We start from the raw sequence: 16503 nt of genomic DNA, 5'->3' as shown, positions 1-16503 counted from the left end.
GCAGAGGGCATTGCAATCGCAGCACAGCCGTGGCCTCAGCCAATGATGCGACCCCACAGCCTTGCGTTGCATACAAATGAAAAAGAAGATCTGTGTGTTCCAAATCGTTCTGAAGTCTTCTGAGATAAATCTTGCTTAATTTTACCCCCCAAAAAACAATATTCTCAAAATTGTGCAGTTGAATGATGATGCCAGATGTGAACTTGGTCAGACAAACACATACAAAGGATAGCAAACAGCAACCTCGGAAATGTTACCAAAGTAACTAGTGACTCAAATGTTCAAATGACTGTCCTTTTGAAAGAAATAGTTGACCATAATGTTTTGGCCTCTCAGATGTGACTTGTGGAACCAGCTGCGAGATGGCAGTTTTTTTTTTTTTTGGAATGACATTTATTCTCCAACATTAGTAGGTTGAGATAAAACATGTCTGACGCACTTCTAAAGTTTGGCGAAATCTTCCTCCCACCTTCCCCTCCTCCCCATGAGCAATCGCCAGAACAACAAACATATTTCATTGATATAAACGCTCTTTGCAACTATGAATGCTCTTGTGATTATGTTCTGTATGCTCTGTAGGCAAGCCTTGGAAAAACACGTGCCCTGCCTGAGAAAACTCTTAGCCATTCAACATGGTGTTGGGCGGTTCTTTCGGAGATCAACCACCCGCTTCACTTCCACCTCCTTCAACTTCCGCTCTTCTGCTAGAAGCGCAACCTCTGCTTCAATGTCCCAATCAGAGCTAGTACGTCTCTGGGGGGTTTTTTGTACATAGGAACAGCAAGAACATTGAATGGATCAGGACGCAACAGATCAAAATGAATGGTAGAAAAGGGTGGGGGACACCAACAGCATGGTTGAAGGACAAGATAGAGGGAAACAGACAAACAACGAGTGTGGAGAGGAATGGTTTGGGGGTGGGGGGGGAGGAGAGGATGCATTTGGGTGTACAAGACGATACAGCACCAAACTCTCAAAAATATAAACTGGAAATCTGGATGGAGGTGTGCTTGGGGTGGAGAGGGGGAGGTTGGGGGAGGCCAACGGGGGAATAAAAGATCATAGGTTTGGATGGGGGGATGATCTGAGATGGTGGTGAAAACTGTCTAGAAGACTTGGAAGGGAGAATGAGATTGAAGAGAATGTTTAAGTTGGCACCACAGCTGGGAAAAAAAAAACAGGAACGAATGAGTGGAGGTGAGCAGTCGTTCTCGATTTAGGTAGTTTCACCAAAAGGAGGTTGATGTTGGATCAGGTGCATCCTGTGGAAACCTCGGGGGAGGGGTACAACGCATGGAACGAGCAGAAGGTGCAAGACCAGAAAGGAGGTGGTAGAAAACAAAGACCAGCGACCTGTCTGTGATGGGAAAATGTGAGGCCCATAGACTCAGCTTCATCACGAGAGAGTCCAATAATCTTGAAGGCCTTGATTTCCATGGCATCAAGATGAGCAAGATGTGAGGCAATGTCGCCAGCCCAGAGGGGAGAGCAGTATTCCATCAAGCTGTGCATGATGGCCTTGGAGGTGGATAGGAGTTCAGGTGTGCAATGGCCTTTGTTCAACGGAGGATGCCCAGTCAGCGACTGGTTTTGGAGGACAACTTTGAAATGTGGTTTGCCCAAGAAAGATCATGGCTGAAAGTGAGACCCAGGAGTTTGGGTGACTGAACTTCCTCAAGAGGATTGTTAAGAAAGTGGATGGGAGGGTTTGTCAAATGGCCCTTCGGGAGAGTGAGTGAGAGTGCGACATTGGTTATGATTGTAGGACATATTCCAAGTGTTTGACCAAGACGACTTTTTATCAGCTTTTGAAAAATTATTTTGGGTTAAATGAAACTTTTTAGAAAATTGAAAGGCTTCGAAATATCCTGGGCACGGACAAACAGACAGGCGTGAAAACATAACCTCCATCCACCTTCGGTGGCAGAGGTAAGTATACTTACCAATGAGATATTTTATCCCATTTTCTGTTTCATAAATGTAGATGTCTGTAAACATTATTTATGACTTTTAGGTATCATTCTACACTTTTGTGAAATATACCACACCCTGTTCGACAGAATGGCACATTTACATTGAGTTGTCCAGTCTGGGTTATATTCCTGACCTGACTATAAACTGTGTCGGATTGGTGCTTCACAGGCAGGGCATTGCATCACAATGTGTGCCATCACTCGGATGGAGGTTAAGCCAGGTGTCCGGTCCACGAGTATCAATTTGTAGACTTTAAAGATCCCACTGTCCTTCAGGAAGAGGAGGTAGATTAGTTGAAGAGGAGCGAGTCATGGGCGATGTTTCATGAATCCCCCCTCTACCCCACTCACCCCTTCCCTGCCCCAACCCCCATGGGTGAGCTTATCCATAAAACTTGAGAATGCAAAGTTCTCGTCCCTCTAATATGACCTATCCCACATGAGGCTGCAGTGAGCAGCATGATCTGCTTTGTCAGCCTGTTCAGAGCTGAAAGAGTTTGTGCTTCTTTAAACTGCAACTAAGCAACTAAGCTTGTGTGGACCACAGACAGAATGGTATTTGGCAGGTATGTCAAGCTGCTGGTCAGGATCCATGCAGCTGTAGCGGTCACTGCATATGGTGTCTGGTTCCACAACAGTCAGAATTTGTATTTCTGATAGACGGCTCAATCAAATGATAAAATCCATCAGTGAACTTCATCCTTTTTCTTTGTTGTGCCCATGTTCAGACCTGCACCGCGTCTGTTGGCAACAATGAAGTGGACAACTGGAAGGATTCCATGCTGGCCATGAATAGAAAAATTCATGAGAGTTTGCCTGGACAGGCCATGAAGATGTATGACACTGGCTCAATTGAATATCTTCCCAGATTTTCAGAGAAGGTTGGTATCTTCTGTTAAGAACCAGACAGCGTCGTGCTCATTTGATAGTGCTTTGTATTTTTTATTTATAAGTGGACTGATTTAATCTTATTTATATATTTGTTTTGAGATGTGTGTGTGTGTGTGTGTGTGTGTGTGTGTGTGTGTGTGTGTGTGTGTGTGTGTGTGTGTGTGTGTGTGTGTGTGTGTGTGTGTGTGTGTGTGTGTGTGTGTGTGTGTGTGTGTGTGTGTTTTAACATAGATTACATTAAATTCCTGACTTATTTACATCAATGATTTGGATGGTGGAGTTAAGAGTCAGATTTCCAAACTTGGAGATGACACAAATACTAGAGGAAAGGTATATGGGACATAGGGAGGGGATTCCTGCCCCACTATTGTCCTCCACATTTCCCCAAAGGGAAATTGAGTTGATAAACTGAGAGATTGGATCAATGTGGTGTTGATGCAGCATGAGCATGATGGGCCAAATGGCCTCCTCTTGTGTTAAAGTTCCTTGTATTTCCTTGAAGCAAGACCATAAGAGAGTTGGTAGAAAATAAAGAGGGCAGCAATTTGTCTGTGATGAGAGAGCAGAAGGCCTTATTCTCCAGCAGCTTTGGATTTCACAGCATTCATTGGAGATAGGTGTGGAGTGGGGGAACCAGCTCATATTACATAGAGCAGAACTCCATTGAGGTATAGAAAAAAACAAACATCACGTAGCCATGAGATTTTTACATTTACCAAGGAAGGGCTTTGCACAACGGTGGATGGAAAATCTTTGGCTCGCTCAAAGTTCCACAACCACGTCAACAATGTTTGAATGATCTCCCATTGGAAGCTCACTATTCATGAACCTTGTGGAACTGCTGGGGGGAAGGTAGTTGACCTGACGTTTCGAACATTAACCCACTCTCCTTTTGCTCTGACGAAGGGTTAACATCCGAAAACATCAGCTTCTCGTTGCTAACCACAGTGATTTGCAAATTCTGTTCAACATTCTGTTGTACCTGTTCTCCGATGCAGATGGACACTCACCTCCAACTGCAAGTCCAGTTCTTCATTCTATATTGGTATTCCTTTGATTGACGAAGACTAAACTTATTCTGACAATTGATTGTGTATGCATGTATGTACAGTATGTATGTATGTATATATGTATATCTATAATAATAAAAGGCAGTGTGTGTGTGTCCTCCATAACTCCAAAACTATAAAACCGAGCAGTCTGAAACTTTGTCTGCACACGAAGAACACTCCAAGGAAGTGCAAGAATGAAAATTGTGTGTTTGGGTTAATGAAAACACCCCTTTTGAAGATAATTAATGGCCTTATATAATTATATTTTTCATCAGGCGATCCTCGGCCACCTCGCTGTCTGGAGTATGAAGGCGTTTCCTGGGTAACCTCGCTGGGGTCTGAAGCCGCCCTGTTTTTGGCCAACTCAACCATGCCTTGACTTGGAACAGGCCACAACGATTTCTTAACGATAAAGTTTTTTTTCTTCACTTTTCTCACTCATATTATCGAATGCCTGTTTATCATAGCTACAAATCGCTGGGTTTATTGCAATGCTTATAAACGCCTGGATATGCCAGCGTTTGTGGCTTTATTTCATTTGTGCATATTAATAACCAAGACAATCTCTTAAATTAAGCAGAATTTCAGATTTTCCAAATTTCAAAGTATCAGCAGTTCCGACTCACCCCAAAAAAAAGTGTTGATTTGTCCAATTTGGATATTGTATGGGCGTTTTTGGGTGCAACGTTGTATCGACGGCAATTGGTAATCGCTTGTCAAGCCAGGTGTTCTGTTGGAGTTGCCTGAATACTTAAGCCACTTAGAGAGCTGTACAGTACAGGTCGTGTCAGTTGATAGTGGTACAGGTCGTGTCCTGATTGGGATGTGCAGTCGACAATTACTACAAGGTAGAGGAACATTTACAGCACACATGGACATGGTACATATGGGTAGATTTGGATCTGCACAGACTCTCTGCGGGTGTGTGGACATGCCATGCCTGTTATGGGTGTTGTGGTGGTAAAGTTTCATCCCCTATATTATGGAGGTTCTATCAGGTTTTCCTTTGTCCTCGCGCCTGTTTCTAAAGCATTTGGTTATCGGATTTCCTTTACAAAGGTTAAATGGTTTGTCTTTGTGGGTTTTAAAGCAAAATATATTAGATAACCTCCGATTTCGGAGCTGATTGCTGTATTAACGTGTTTTCAAAATTACCGAGCCATTTTTTTTTTCCACCCATCACACTCAGCTGTTTATAAAGAATAATGTTTGCGAACATATCCCTGAAAAGTCTCGATAAATGTATCGTTGTTTTTCGGTGAAAGCTTCTCAGTTTCTGGGTTGTGTACAGTACGTACTGTAGTCGGTAATCAAACTAAATCTAAACTGCTGATTCCTGAAGAATTGTTGATGTCGGTCAAGCATGTATCTGTGTGTGCGAGCGTGCGTGCGTGTGTGTGTGTGTGTGTGTTGCTCACAAAGCATAACATATTCTCTCGGATAACTCCCCTACATCCCACCTGTCTCTCTGTCTCTCTGGATGTATCGGGATGGTCATAATGTCTGGACGGTGGTTATCTCAATATGTGTCTGGATGGTGGTTATGTCCGGACTGGGTTTGTCTCCAGACGTGTCTGTATGGTATTTATCTCCGGACCTGTCCTGATGGGAGTTGTCTGCGGACGTGTCCGAGTGTGCTTGTCTGGATGGGAGCTTGTCTCCGGCCATGTCCGGGTGGTGCTTATGGCTGGATGGGAGTTTGTCTCCGGTCGTGTCCGGGTGGTGTTTATGTCCTGATGGGAGTTTGTCTTCGAATGCGTCTTGGCAGTGTTTGGCTCCGGACGTGTCCGGGCAGTATTTCTGTCTGTGTGGTGTTTGTCTGCAAACGTATCCAGGCGGTGTTTTTGTCTCCGGACACATATCTCCAGATGTGTCTGGACACTGGTTATGTCTGGGCAGTGTTTGTCTCTGAGCAGTGTTTGTCTCCAGACGTGTCCGGATGGTATTTAGCTCTGGAAGTGTCTGGATGGGAGTTTGTCTCTGGATGTGCCCGGATTGGAGTTTGTCTCCGGACGTGTCCTGATCGGAGTTTGTCTCCAGACGTGTCTGGGCGGTGTTAATGTCCGGATGGGAGCTTATCTACGGATGTGTCCAAGCAGTGTTTGTCTCCGGACAGGTTGGCTCCGGACACGTCCGGGCGGTGTTTGTCTCTGAGTGTTATTTATACGATGGCCAGTAGAAAATGGATTTCAGACATTTTTTTGTTTTCATCTTCACTGTTATTCTTTGCTGAATAATTTTGATGAGACAGTATGAATCGGAATTGACGCTCCACCACACATCTACCGTCCCTTCCTCTCATCTCTCACTGCCTCCCCCCCCCCTTCCTCACTCCCCCTCCCTCATCTCTCTTTTCCCCTCCCTCATCTCTCTTTCCCCCTCCCTCCTCTCTCTTTTCCCACTATCTCCTCACTCTCCCCCCACCCCTCTCCATCACCCCCTCTCCCCCCCCACCAATGTCAGTGTTCCTGTCAGTGAAGTGCGGGTGGTATTTGCTCGTATATACAAATTGTTACGGCTGTGGAAATTCGCATTACACCATAAACGGTCCTCAGGTGAGATATATCGGTAAGCTCATGTGTCGTTTGCCCAAACCCGTTGTGTAGAGGGAATATATGTGATCCATTCGGGCTGCGATTCTTCAATTAGTCGTTCTTTTTTTGCTGTCGTTAATTTGGTGCAAGAACAACAACGAACATCACCACAACCAACATCTCAACGATCACGCCATTCACTACACGACACCAACAATCACGCCATTCACACCACGATGCCACCTTCCACAACTACGCTACCACATCTTTGCCACTCGCCATTCAACGAGCACCATGCGGTCACGATCTCCGCGGGATGGAAGAAAGGAGCGGAGTGGCAGCAGCAACCAGGGTGCGAAGGGGCATCTCCCGCCCAAAACTCCCGCTTGAATATCTCCCGCCGGATTTTCCCTTCTGCTTTTTCCGCGCTTTGGCATGGGGGAGGTGCGATTTGAGGCAGAGGTCAAAGGTGAAAAAAGGTGGGGGCCTGATTTTGGGGGAATAATTCCCTGGCCCCGAGCCAAAACTGACTTTCCTCGTCCCCCGCACGGTGCAGGGAGGGGGGAACGAGAGGGCACGCCCCTTTTTGGGAAGCTTCCAGAAGGGAGGTAGAGCCAGAAATGGGGCAGAGCGAAGGGCGGAGCCCCACCCCACAAAAGGAGAGAGTTGTTGGAGAGTCCTTGCTCTTGGTTCGTTCGGTCGATTGTCGAGAGTTGTGGGCGTGAAGGTCAACGAAAACGCCGTTCCCTTGTCCCTGTTCCCTTGTCCCTAAAGGGGAATTGTGGAGAGTTGTGGTGATTGTTCCTGGTCAGAGGTTCTGTTCGTTCGTCCCCGTCGGGCGGACGACACGTGCAGGCGTGAGGCACGAGCCTAGTGGACCACGCCGGAGGGACTCGGAGTTACGGTCGCCAAGGGCTGGACGACGCGCCAAGGGAAGTCGCGACTTCCTTTTCTTTTGGGGTTTTGTGTAAATGTCTGTGGGTGGCGCCAGTCTTGAAAAGTAGAACTGTTATAAGTGTTGCCATGTAAATCATATTCGGTTGTCGATCTTTATGTCTCTTCGCTTGCTTTTGTTGTGTTTTCTTGCTTGACTGTAATATATGTGCCTGCTGTGCTTCCGTAATAAATGTGCTGGTCCAATTGTTCCCCGTTTCGCTGTGTCCTTTCCTTTGTTTGAATCTCCATCTTGCATCACGTAAGGGATTAATAGTGGGTTTAAAACACCCGGTAACTAATCTGAACCATCAAGGTCGACGATAACTCCGCTCGGTTATCCCTGCAGTACGGAACGAGCTGCTTAAGCGGTTCGTGTCCGGAGTCGACCTGTGGCGTGGTACAACTCCCCGGTACGCTATCCGCGCGGGTACTTAGGTAAATCGACCATTCGGCGATCGGACCCTATTTCGCGCAGGTAGAATGCGGACTGAGTTGTGGTGAGGTTAAACCCCCACCCATGACTAGCTCCCGGCGTTGTTCCGAGAGGGTCACGACTGAATTGCACGTTCGGTGGGCGAAGCGGCCGCTATTGGTTAAAAGCGGTCGTTCGCACACTGGACGGGCCAGAATTCGCAACATTGGCATCAGGTCGTGGGATACGAACTCATCCCCCTCCTCGTAACATTGGTGTCTGGGAGTGAGATTCAAATCCACCCCGCCTCCAAGCTAAATTCACGGGGAATGGATCAGGGGTGTGCAAAGCAACCCCCCCCGTTCCCCCCAAATTACAAGGGAGCCAAATTTAATCCGCTTACGTGAAATAAGATGGCATTTCAAAGCGAGCCAGTGTTGGGGGTATTAGCTATGTCTTTTAATGTGGAGTCCATGGCCTGGGACGGTTCTTAGAATTATAATCCATGGGGGAGCTGAACCCCATATTCTGAGCACGGACTTTACCGGCAAACTGAGTCGCATAATGGCGGCGCGATCGCTCCTCAGCGCAGCACGGAGCGAGCGGCTATTTATGGCGCAGCGAATGGCGCGACACGAGGCGAGCGCTCCCAACAACCATTTCAAACCACGTGGGCATGGCAGGCGAGGCAGGCAGACATTGGCGGGCTTTGGAAACAATGGGAGGAAGAATGGACGACCAAGCTCAAAAAAGAAAGATGGAAACACGATCTGGAAGTAAAACAATTAAAGAAAGAACTATTGGATAAGTCAAGGCAGTTCAAAGAACTGGAGGGAAAAGTGGGGAAAATGGAGTTGAGTATCCATAAGTGGGACCAAGCGGAGAGCGAACTGAAGAAAAGAATAGAGGAGCAAAAACGGAAACACAATTTGGAAGTAAAGCGACTGGAGGAGAAGGTAAAAAGAGAACAGGAATATCAGAAACAATTGAAAGAAAAGGCTAGGTTGGAGTCTGATGGGATGAGAGAGAAATGGGATGAAATGGATGAAATGAGGAGAAAAGCATGGTTGGAGTAAGAGGAGGTGAGCAGGGCAAGGGATGAGATGTACAAGGAAAGGGATGAACGGAGTGAAGAAAAATGGAAGAAAGTTGATGAGATACTAGAGCACGAAGCCAAAGAAAGGGAATTACAAGACAAGCTGGAGACGTTAAGGAACCACACTGTACAGATCAAACAGCTGGAAGCGAAGGCCAGATTAAAGAATGAGATGCAAGAAAGAGTAATGATGGAAGAACAAATGAGACAGAAGAAGGAAATCGACCAATGGAAGGAAACCACGAGATTGCAGAATGAGGAACAAGAAAGAGTACTGAAAGAACAAAGATTGAGACAGGAGAAAGAAATCAGTCAATTGAAGGAAATAACGAGATTGCAGAATGAGGAACAAGGAAGACAGTGGAATAAAAAACTGAAAGAGTATGAATTTGAAACTGAACGACAAATGGAAAAAAATAGGTTGGAGTACGAGGAGAAAGTGAAGGAGCAAGGAATGAAGCAGGAAGGAGAAATCAGTCAATTGAAGGAGACAACAAGATTGGAGAGGGAAGAACGAGAGGAACAGTGGAATAGAAAACAAGAAGAACATGAATTTAAGGTTAACCAATTGAAGGAAACTATGAGATTGGAAAATGAGGGACAGGAGGTGAAAAAAATTAAAAAAGAAAGACAAGAACAATTGAAAAAGAAAGCAAGGTTGAAGTACGCAGAAATAATGAAAGAACAATGAACGAAACATTGAAAGAAACGATGAGATTGGAGGCTGAAAAGCATGAGGAACAGTGGGAGAGAAAACAAAAACTATACGAGTTTGAAATTAACCAACTCAAGGAGAGAGCAAAATTTGAGTCCACGGAGATCGAAAAACTCCGGAAAGAGAACGAACAGCTAAGGGGGCTCAGAGAGGAAGAACGACTCAGACGGGAAGGAAAAAGGAGCCAGAAAGAAACAGAAAAATAGAGAAGAGATTGCACGATAAGGATGGGGATGGGGACAAGCACACACACATTGAGGTAGTGGAGGACCATGGGGGGGGGGAGCTGGCGGACTGTTTAGGGACCCGGTGCAAGCAGCCAGATAGCCTCCTTCGGGAACGGAGGGAGACGCTATTCTCCCTTGAAGCGATTCACGACCGGGTGGGTTCGGTCGTGTCAAGCGAGTTCGAGGGGACGAGTGCTGTGGACGGGTGCACGAGGAGCTTGGGGGGTATGGAGGCCCCGGGAGCCCAAGAGGTGACCCGATTCCCCAGTGTGATTGTCCCAGCGTGTGTGGTGCAAGGTGTGAGTGCGCCCCCATGTGTGAGTGGTGTGGCGGCAGGTGTGCCGAAGTGCGTGCTTCACAGAACTCCGTGTGTGGATGAGGCACCGTATGTGAATGTCACCGCTTGTGCAAGGGAGACCGTGTGTGTGAGAGCGGTATGTGAGGGAGATGACGGTGGGCATGAGCGAGCACGCAGCCGCATCTCCCGGTGGGAGTGTAATGTCGTGGTGTGTGAGCGTCATAACACGCAGGTGTGCGTGGGTTGAATGGAGATGACGACGGCGACAGGTGGACAAAGGCCGAGTAGCGGCTGTAGCTGTTTTGGGGACCGTGCTGGGTTTCCACGGCGGCGAGCGCGAAGTCCGTGCTGTGCAACGCACGAGGCCGCCAAGTGCGCGCTTGCGGGAGTGAAACCTGGTCCGTAAATGCCAGCGGTGGATGTTGCCGATCCCGCGACAGACAAAAGGTAGGCAGGATAACGGATTTAGACCGGACAGGTTCTCCACGCGAGCGTGTGTTAAGCTCCAATGGGCAGAGCACATGTGTTCGCGTGGGGAACCCCTCGAGACGTGGGGCTTGTGTTTTTTTAATGCGCAGAGTGGCGTCATGGCTGCATGTATGGTTGGAATCCGGGAGGAGGGTGAATCCCTGCCGGATGGTGCCATCCAAGAGGGACGAGGGACGCGAACAGCTGTCATGACGTCACACCAAGGTGCGCGGCTGTGAATTGCCGCGCTGGTGCGCAGGTTGCAAGTTGCCGCGCTGGTGCTGCGCGAGAGGGGAAAAAAAAGCAAGCCTCGCTTCGGGTGAACAGGATTCCCTGGGCAATAGCTGGAAGACCCCCTTGCCTGGGCACAGGAGACCACTAGTTAGGGGGAAGGGTGAGCTTAGCTCGACCGGCTCCATGGGGCAGGGGTAAGTCCTCATGGGGCCCATGGAATGGATTAGGTGGAGGGAATGCAGTTGATATTTCGGAGGGAAGATGATTTTTTTTAGGATTTTGAAAAACACTGACAGACTTTGAGTATGTAGAGGGGACGTAGCTTAGCTACGTAGGTTAAAAGGAACGTGCTGTAGTGTAAGGGACGACGAGGGAGCACGAGATAGTTGGGGGATTTAGTGAGCAGGAATGGCAGGATTCAGCGGTGAGTTGTGTGTGAGAAGTGTGGAAAGGGAAATGTGCATGATGAGTGAGTGAGGCCAGCGGGTCTGAGTATATGGAGTGATTGTGGAATGCATGGGGAGACGAGTGAATGGGGGGAGGAGTGATTCCCGCCCAAGGGACCCCGGGGTCAGTGTAAGTTGAGTTAGGGGGTTAGTCAAATTGACAAAATGGAGGTCGTTTTGTTGTTGGTGGGGAAGTAAGCTCGAAACCTGTTTTGGAGGGGTTCAGGAGCCCTGTTGATGGGCTGGGAGCATGGCTGCGAAAGGTGAGTATCGCTGAGTGGGTACCCCGGGCACCGGACGAGTTGGCCGTGGTAGGCCGAGGGCCCATGGGGGGCCGGGATAGTGTAGTGGGCACGGGTGCGCCCGCATGGTGCGGGGGCCCAGGGCGCCATAAGCCGCGTGGGCAGTGCATTGGGCACGGGCACCCAGGGAAGGGTGTCTCGGGAATCTCAGGGAATCTCGACCATTCGGCGATCGGTCCCTATTTCGCGTGGGTAGAATGCGGACTGAGTTATGGTGACGTTAAACCCCCACCCGTGTCTAGCTCCCGGCGTTGCTCTGAGAGGGTCACGACTGAATTGCACGTTTGGTGGGCGAAGCGGCCGATATTGGATAAAAGTGGTCGTTCACACGCCGGACGGGCCAGAATTCGCAACAATATGTATATATAACATGTATGTATATATAACATGTATGTATATATAACATGTATGTATATATAACACATATATGTATATATGTATGTATATATATATATATATATATATATATATATATATATATATATATGTATATGTGTATATATATATATATATATATATATATATATATATATATATATGTTAATGTGTATATATATATATATATATATATATATATATATATATATATATATATATATATATATATATATGTATATGTATATATATATATATATATATATATATATATATATATATATATATATATATATATATATATATATATATATATATATATATACACACATACACATATTGTTACAGTTGTGGGGGTAGATGTAGGAATTTAATCGGAAAGTTAGGAATGTATCAAGTTGCTTGGTCCATGGACGTGTCGGAGACATCTCAGTGTAAATTAAATTGGGAAACTGTGAGCTTAAAGGCCCGGTCACACCTTCACGTTTTAGCCAACGTATGCCGATTTTTGAATTTTTTTTCTAAAACGCTGGCACACGTTGAATACGTTATGGGTAAGTTTTGATAACATTGAGAGCATGCTGAAAAACACTGCCATACGTCGTTGTACGTTGGCTTTAAACGTTGTACTTTTTGGTTGTCCTCAAATTTTTTCATGCTTGAAATTTCACGACGTATGCCGGCGTATGACTCACACGTTCCGCTACGCTGGCCACAAGTTGTATGCACGGTCTGCGATCGTTGACAGACGTCAACACATGCTACTTGTAAGTTAATCATAAGTTGAGACACGCCGAGGTAATGTTTAGCGAACCCGAAACTTATTTCTAACCTATGATTAACGTGTTGTTGGCACGTTACGCGATCGTTGCCACACAGCGACAGATGTTACTTTTAAGTTACTCATAGGCTGAAAGACGTCGGTATAATGGATCGCCCTTGCGTCAGCGTCCACGGCCACGGCCAGGACACTTATTTGCAGCATTCTTCAAACTTTTCTTGGGCATGACGAGGATGTTCACACTTCGATGTCTAGCTTGGCTATGATTCCAATTGTCCATCGGCAGCGTCTATTTAAAATAGTCGAGTTTGAGCGTTTTAACACGTTCAGAAGAAATGCTTCAAATTTCCAAACCTCAGCTTCAAAAAACAAAGGCGAGTGACAGCAATTTAAATCGTTCATTGTAAACAATGAAAATAGTTGAGTGGTACCGTTTAAAAGTCGTTGAGTGTAAAAAAAATCCAATTGTTGAGCGCAAGCGTCGACTTTCAATAGTGGGGTTTGAGCGATTTAGCACGTTCAATAGAAACGATAAACATTTCCGAGCGCCAGCGTCAAAAAACAAAGGCGAGTGACAGCAATTTAAATCGTTCATTGTAAACAATGAAACTAGCTGAGTGGTACCGCTTAAAAGTCGTTGAGTGTAAAAAAAAAATCCAATTGTTGAGTGCAAGCGTCTACTTTCAATAGTGGAGATGCAGCCATTTAAATCGTAGAGTTTATCATTTAAATCGTTAAATCGTTAAACGCAAGGACGATCCATCATAACCCACACCCTCCCCCTCACACTCACCTACTACTGCCAACATGAACAAACTACTACTAATACTAATACTAATACTGATACTGATACTGTTACTGCTGACATGGACATCGACTCAAAAAGGACTCGAAAACACTGTTGGGTTCCCCTTTTATGAGCAGCATTTTTATGTACCAATTCCCAAAACCTCTGGGAACACGTCTTTATATGGCAGTTGTAAGCTAGAAACACGTTAATTTTTTTTTTTTTGTCGACCGGAAGACGTCATTGGAATACGTCTACATACGTCGCTGTGTGTTGGGACTACGTAAAGAATTGGTTCAAAGCACGTCAAACATAAGTTAGAAATAAGTTTCGCGTAAAAAAGACATTACCGCGACGTGTTTCGACGTATGAGTAGCTTATAAGTAGCCTTTGTGGACGTGTGTAAGCGTCCACATATCGTGTGTAAAACTTATCCCCATCGCATGCGGAACGTGTGTCATACGCCGAGTACGTCGTAAAATTTTGAACATGTTTAAAATTTCTTGACGTACTCTACTTACTACGACGTATGATAGCGTATTTAGCGTTCTACTCACGTATACCAAACTTACTCATACCGTATTTGACGTGCCCCAACGTTTTAGACACATTTTTCTTTTGTCGGCATACGCTGGCAAGATCGCCAAGGTGTGACCGCGATGTTGTCACTTCCATTTCTACGGCAGTTATGATTCGAATCGTTGTGCGTCAGCCTTTTAATAGGCTACGTCACGACATCGTCGGCGATGCGTGCAACACGCTATGCCTAAGTTAGACTATCGTTGGGCATCAGTTGTGTAGGCCGACAACAGGTTCAGCATTCGTTGGTATAAGTTATCTATAACACAACGAAACGTTCTGTGTCCATTATCAATGCGTTATACATAAGAGCAAGTCGCTATGAATACGTCCGAATCTTTAAAAAAAACTCAAAAGTTCAACGTAAGCCAGCGTTTTACATACATTTTAATACGTTGCCATCGCTGGCGAAAACGTCAAGGTGTGACCGGGCCTTAAGTGTTACTTGCCACTACATGGGGGATGGTGCTCTGTTTCTCAAGGCCCGGTCACACCTTGACGTTTTAGCCAGCGATGGCAACGTATTAAAATGTATGTAAAACGCTGGCTTACGTTGAACTTTTGATGTTTTTTTTTTTAAAGATTCGGACGTATTCATAGCGACTTGGTCTTATGTATAACGCATTGCTAACGGACACAGAACGTTTCGTTGTTTTATAGATAACTTATACCAATGAATGCTGAACCTGTTGTCGGCCTACACAACCGATGCCCAACGATAGTCTAACTTAGGCATAGCGCGTTGCACGCATCGCCGACGATGTCGTGACGTAGCCTATTAAAAGGCTGACGCACAACGATTTGAATCATAACTGCCGTAGAAATGGAAGTTTCAACATCGCTGTCACACCTTGGCGATCTTGCCTGCGTATGCCGACCTAAGAAAAATGTGTCTAAAACGTTGGGGCACGTCAAATACGGTATGAGTAAGTTTGGTATATGTGAGTAGAACGCTAAAGTACGCTATCTTACGTCGTAGTAATAGAGTACGTCAAGAAATTTTAAACATGTTCAAAATTTTACGACGTACTCGGCGTATGACACACGTTCCGCATGCGATGGGGATAAGTTTTACACACGATATGTGGACGCTTACACACGTCCACAAAGGCTACTTATAAGCTACTCATACGTCGAAACACGTCGCGGTAATGTCTTTTTTACGTGAAACTTATTTCTAACTTATGTTTGACGTGCTTTGAACCAATTCTGTACGTAGTCCCAACATACATCGACGTATGTAGACATATTCCAATGACGTCTTCCGGTCGACAAAAAAAAAAATTAACGTGTTTCTAGCTTACAACTGCCATATAAAGACGTGTTCCCAGCGGTTTTGGGAATTGGTACATAAAAATGCTGCTCATAAAAGGGGAACCCAACAGTGTTTTCGAGTCCTTTTTGAGTCAATGTCCATGTCAGCAGTAACAGTATCAGTATCAGTATCAGTATTCGTATTAGTATTAGTAGTAGTTTGTTCATGTTGGCAGTAGTAGGTGAGTGTGAGGGGGAGGATGTGGGTTATGATGGATCGTCCTTGCGTCCGCGTGTCCACGGGTAGGAGACATCTTTTCACCATTGTTCGAAGTTCTTCGCGGCTAATTTTTATGGGGCTTTTTCAACAATGAGCTATAGCTTGTTTTTACGATTTAGGTCTATTCATAACGGGTTGGACAAATGCACAATGAACTAATAATGTGCATAGAGCGCTTTGATAACTTATAGATATGATATACCAACGAATAATTATCGTGAAGCCGGCGTTCACAAACTATGCCCAACGATAGCCTAACTTATCCATATCGTGCGGCAGTTTATCTTTGCCGGTGACGTAGGGTTTGCTATTCATCGGCTGCCACTCAACGATTTAAATGGCTGCATCTCCACTATTGAAAGTAGACGCTTGCGCTCAACAATTGGATTTTTTTACACTCAACGACTTTTAAACGGTACCACTCAACTATTTTCATTGTTTGCAATGAACGATTTAAATTGCTGTCACTCGCCTTTGTTTTTTTGACGCTGGGGTTTGGAAATTTGAAGGCGTTTCTTCTGAACGTGTTAAAACGCTCAAACTCGACTATTTTAAATAGACGCTGCCGATGGACAATTGGAATCATAGCCAAGCTAGACATCGAAGAGTGAACATCCTCGTCATGCCGAAGAAAAGTTTGAAGAATGCTGCAAATAAGTGTCCTGGCCGTGGCCGTGGACGCTGACGCAAGGACGATCCATTATACCGACGTCTTTCAGCCTATGAGTAACTTAAAAGTAACGTCTGTCGATGTGTGTCAACGATCGCGTAACGTGCCAACAACACGTTAATCATAGGTTAGAAATAAGTTTCGGATACGCTAAACATTACCTCGGCATGTCTCAACTTATGATTAACTTACA

At 45.6% G+C, this 16503-nt stretch overlaps 1 protein-coding gene and 1 long non-coding RNA gene across 2 annotated transcripts in view; one reads left to right on the top strand and one right to left on the bottom strand.

The window, feature by feature from the left end:
* Nucleotides 1–16503, bottom strand: part of LOC147026144 (uncharacterized) — a 42300-nt gene that overhangs the window by 5563 nt on the left and 20234 nt on the right. The gene's annotated exons all lie outside the window — the stretch shown is intronic.
* Nucleotides 1–16503, top strand: part of LOC147026145 (melanopsin-like) — a 117969-nt gene that overhangs the window by 81365 nt on the left and 20101 nt on the right. Inside the window, exons 8-9 of the mRNA XM_085881265.1 lie at nt 580–745; nt 2702–2854. Of these exons, the coding sequence (XP_085737391.1) occupies nt 580–745; nt 2702–2854 (319 nt within the window). The remainder of the gene's footprint in view (nt 1–579; nt 746–2701; nt 2855–16503) is intronic.

Source organism: Eptatretus burgeri, chromosome 5, assembly GCF_056783735.1.
Source record: "Eptatretus burgeri isolate ZD-2024b chromosome 5, Ebu_testis_v1, whole genome shotgun sequence".
NCBI lineage: Eukaryota > Metazoa > Chordata > Myxini > Myxiniformes > Myxinidae > Eptatretus > Eptatretus burgeri.
Note: the sequence above shows the minus strand (reverse complement) of the source record. Positions and strands in the feature narration are given on the sequence as shown.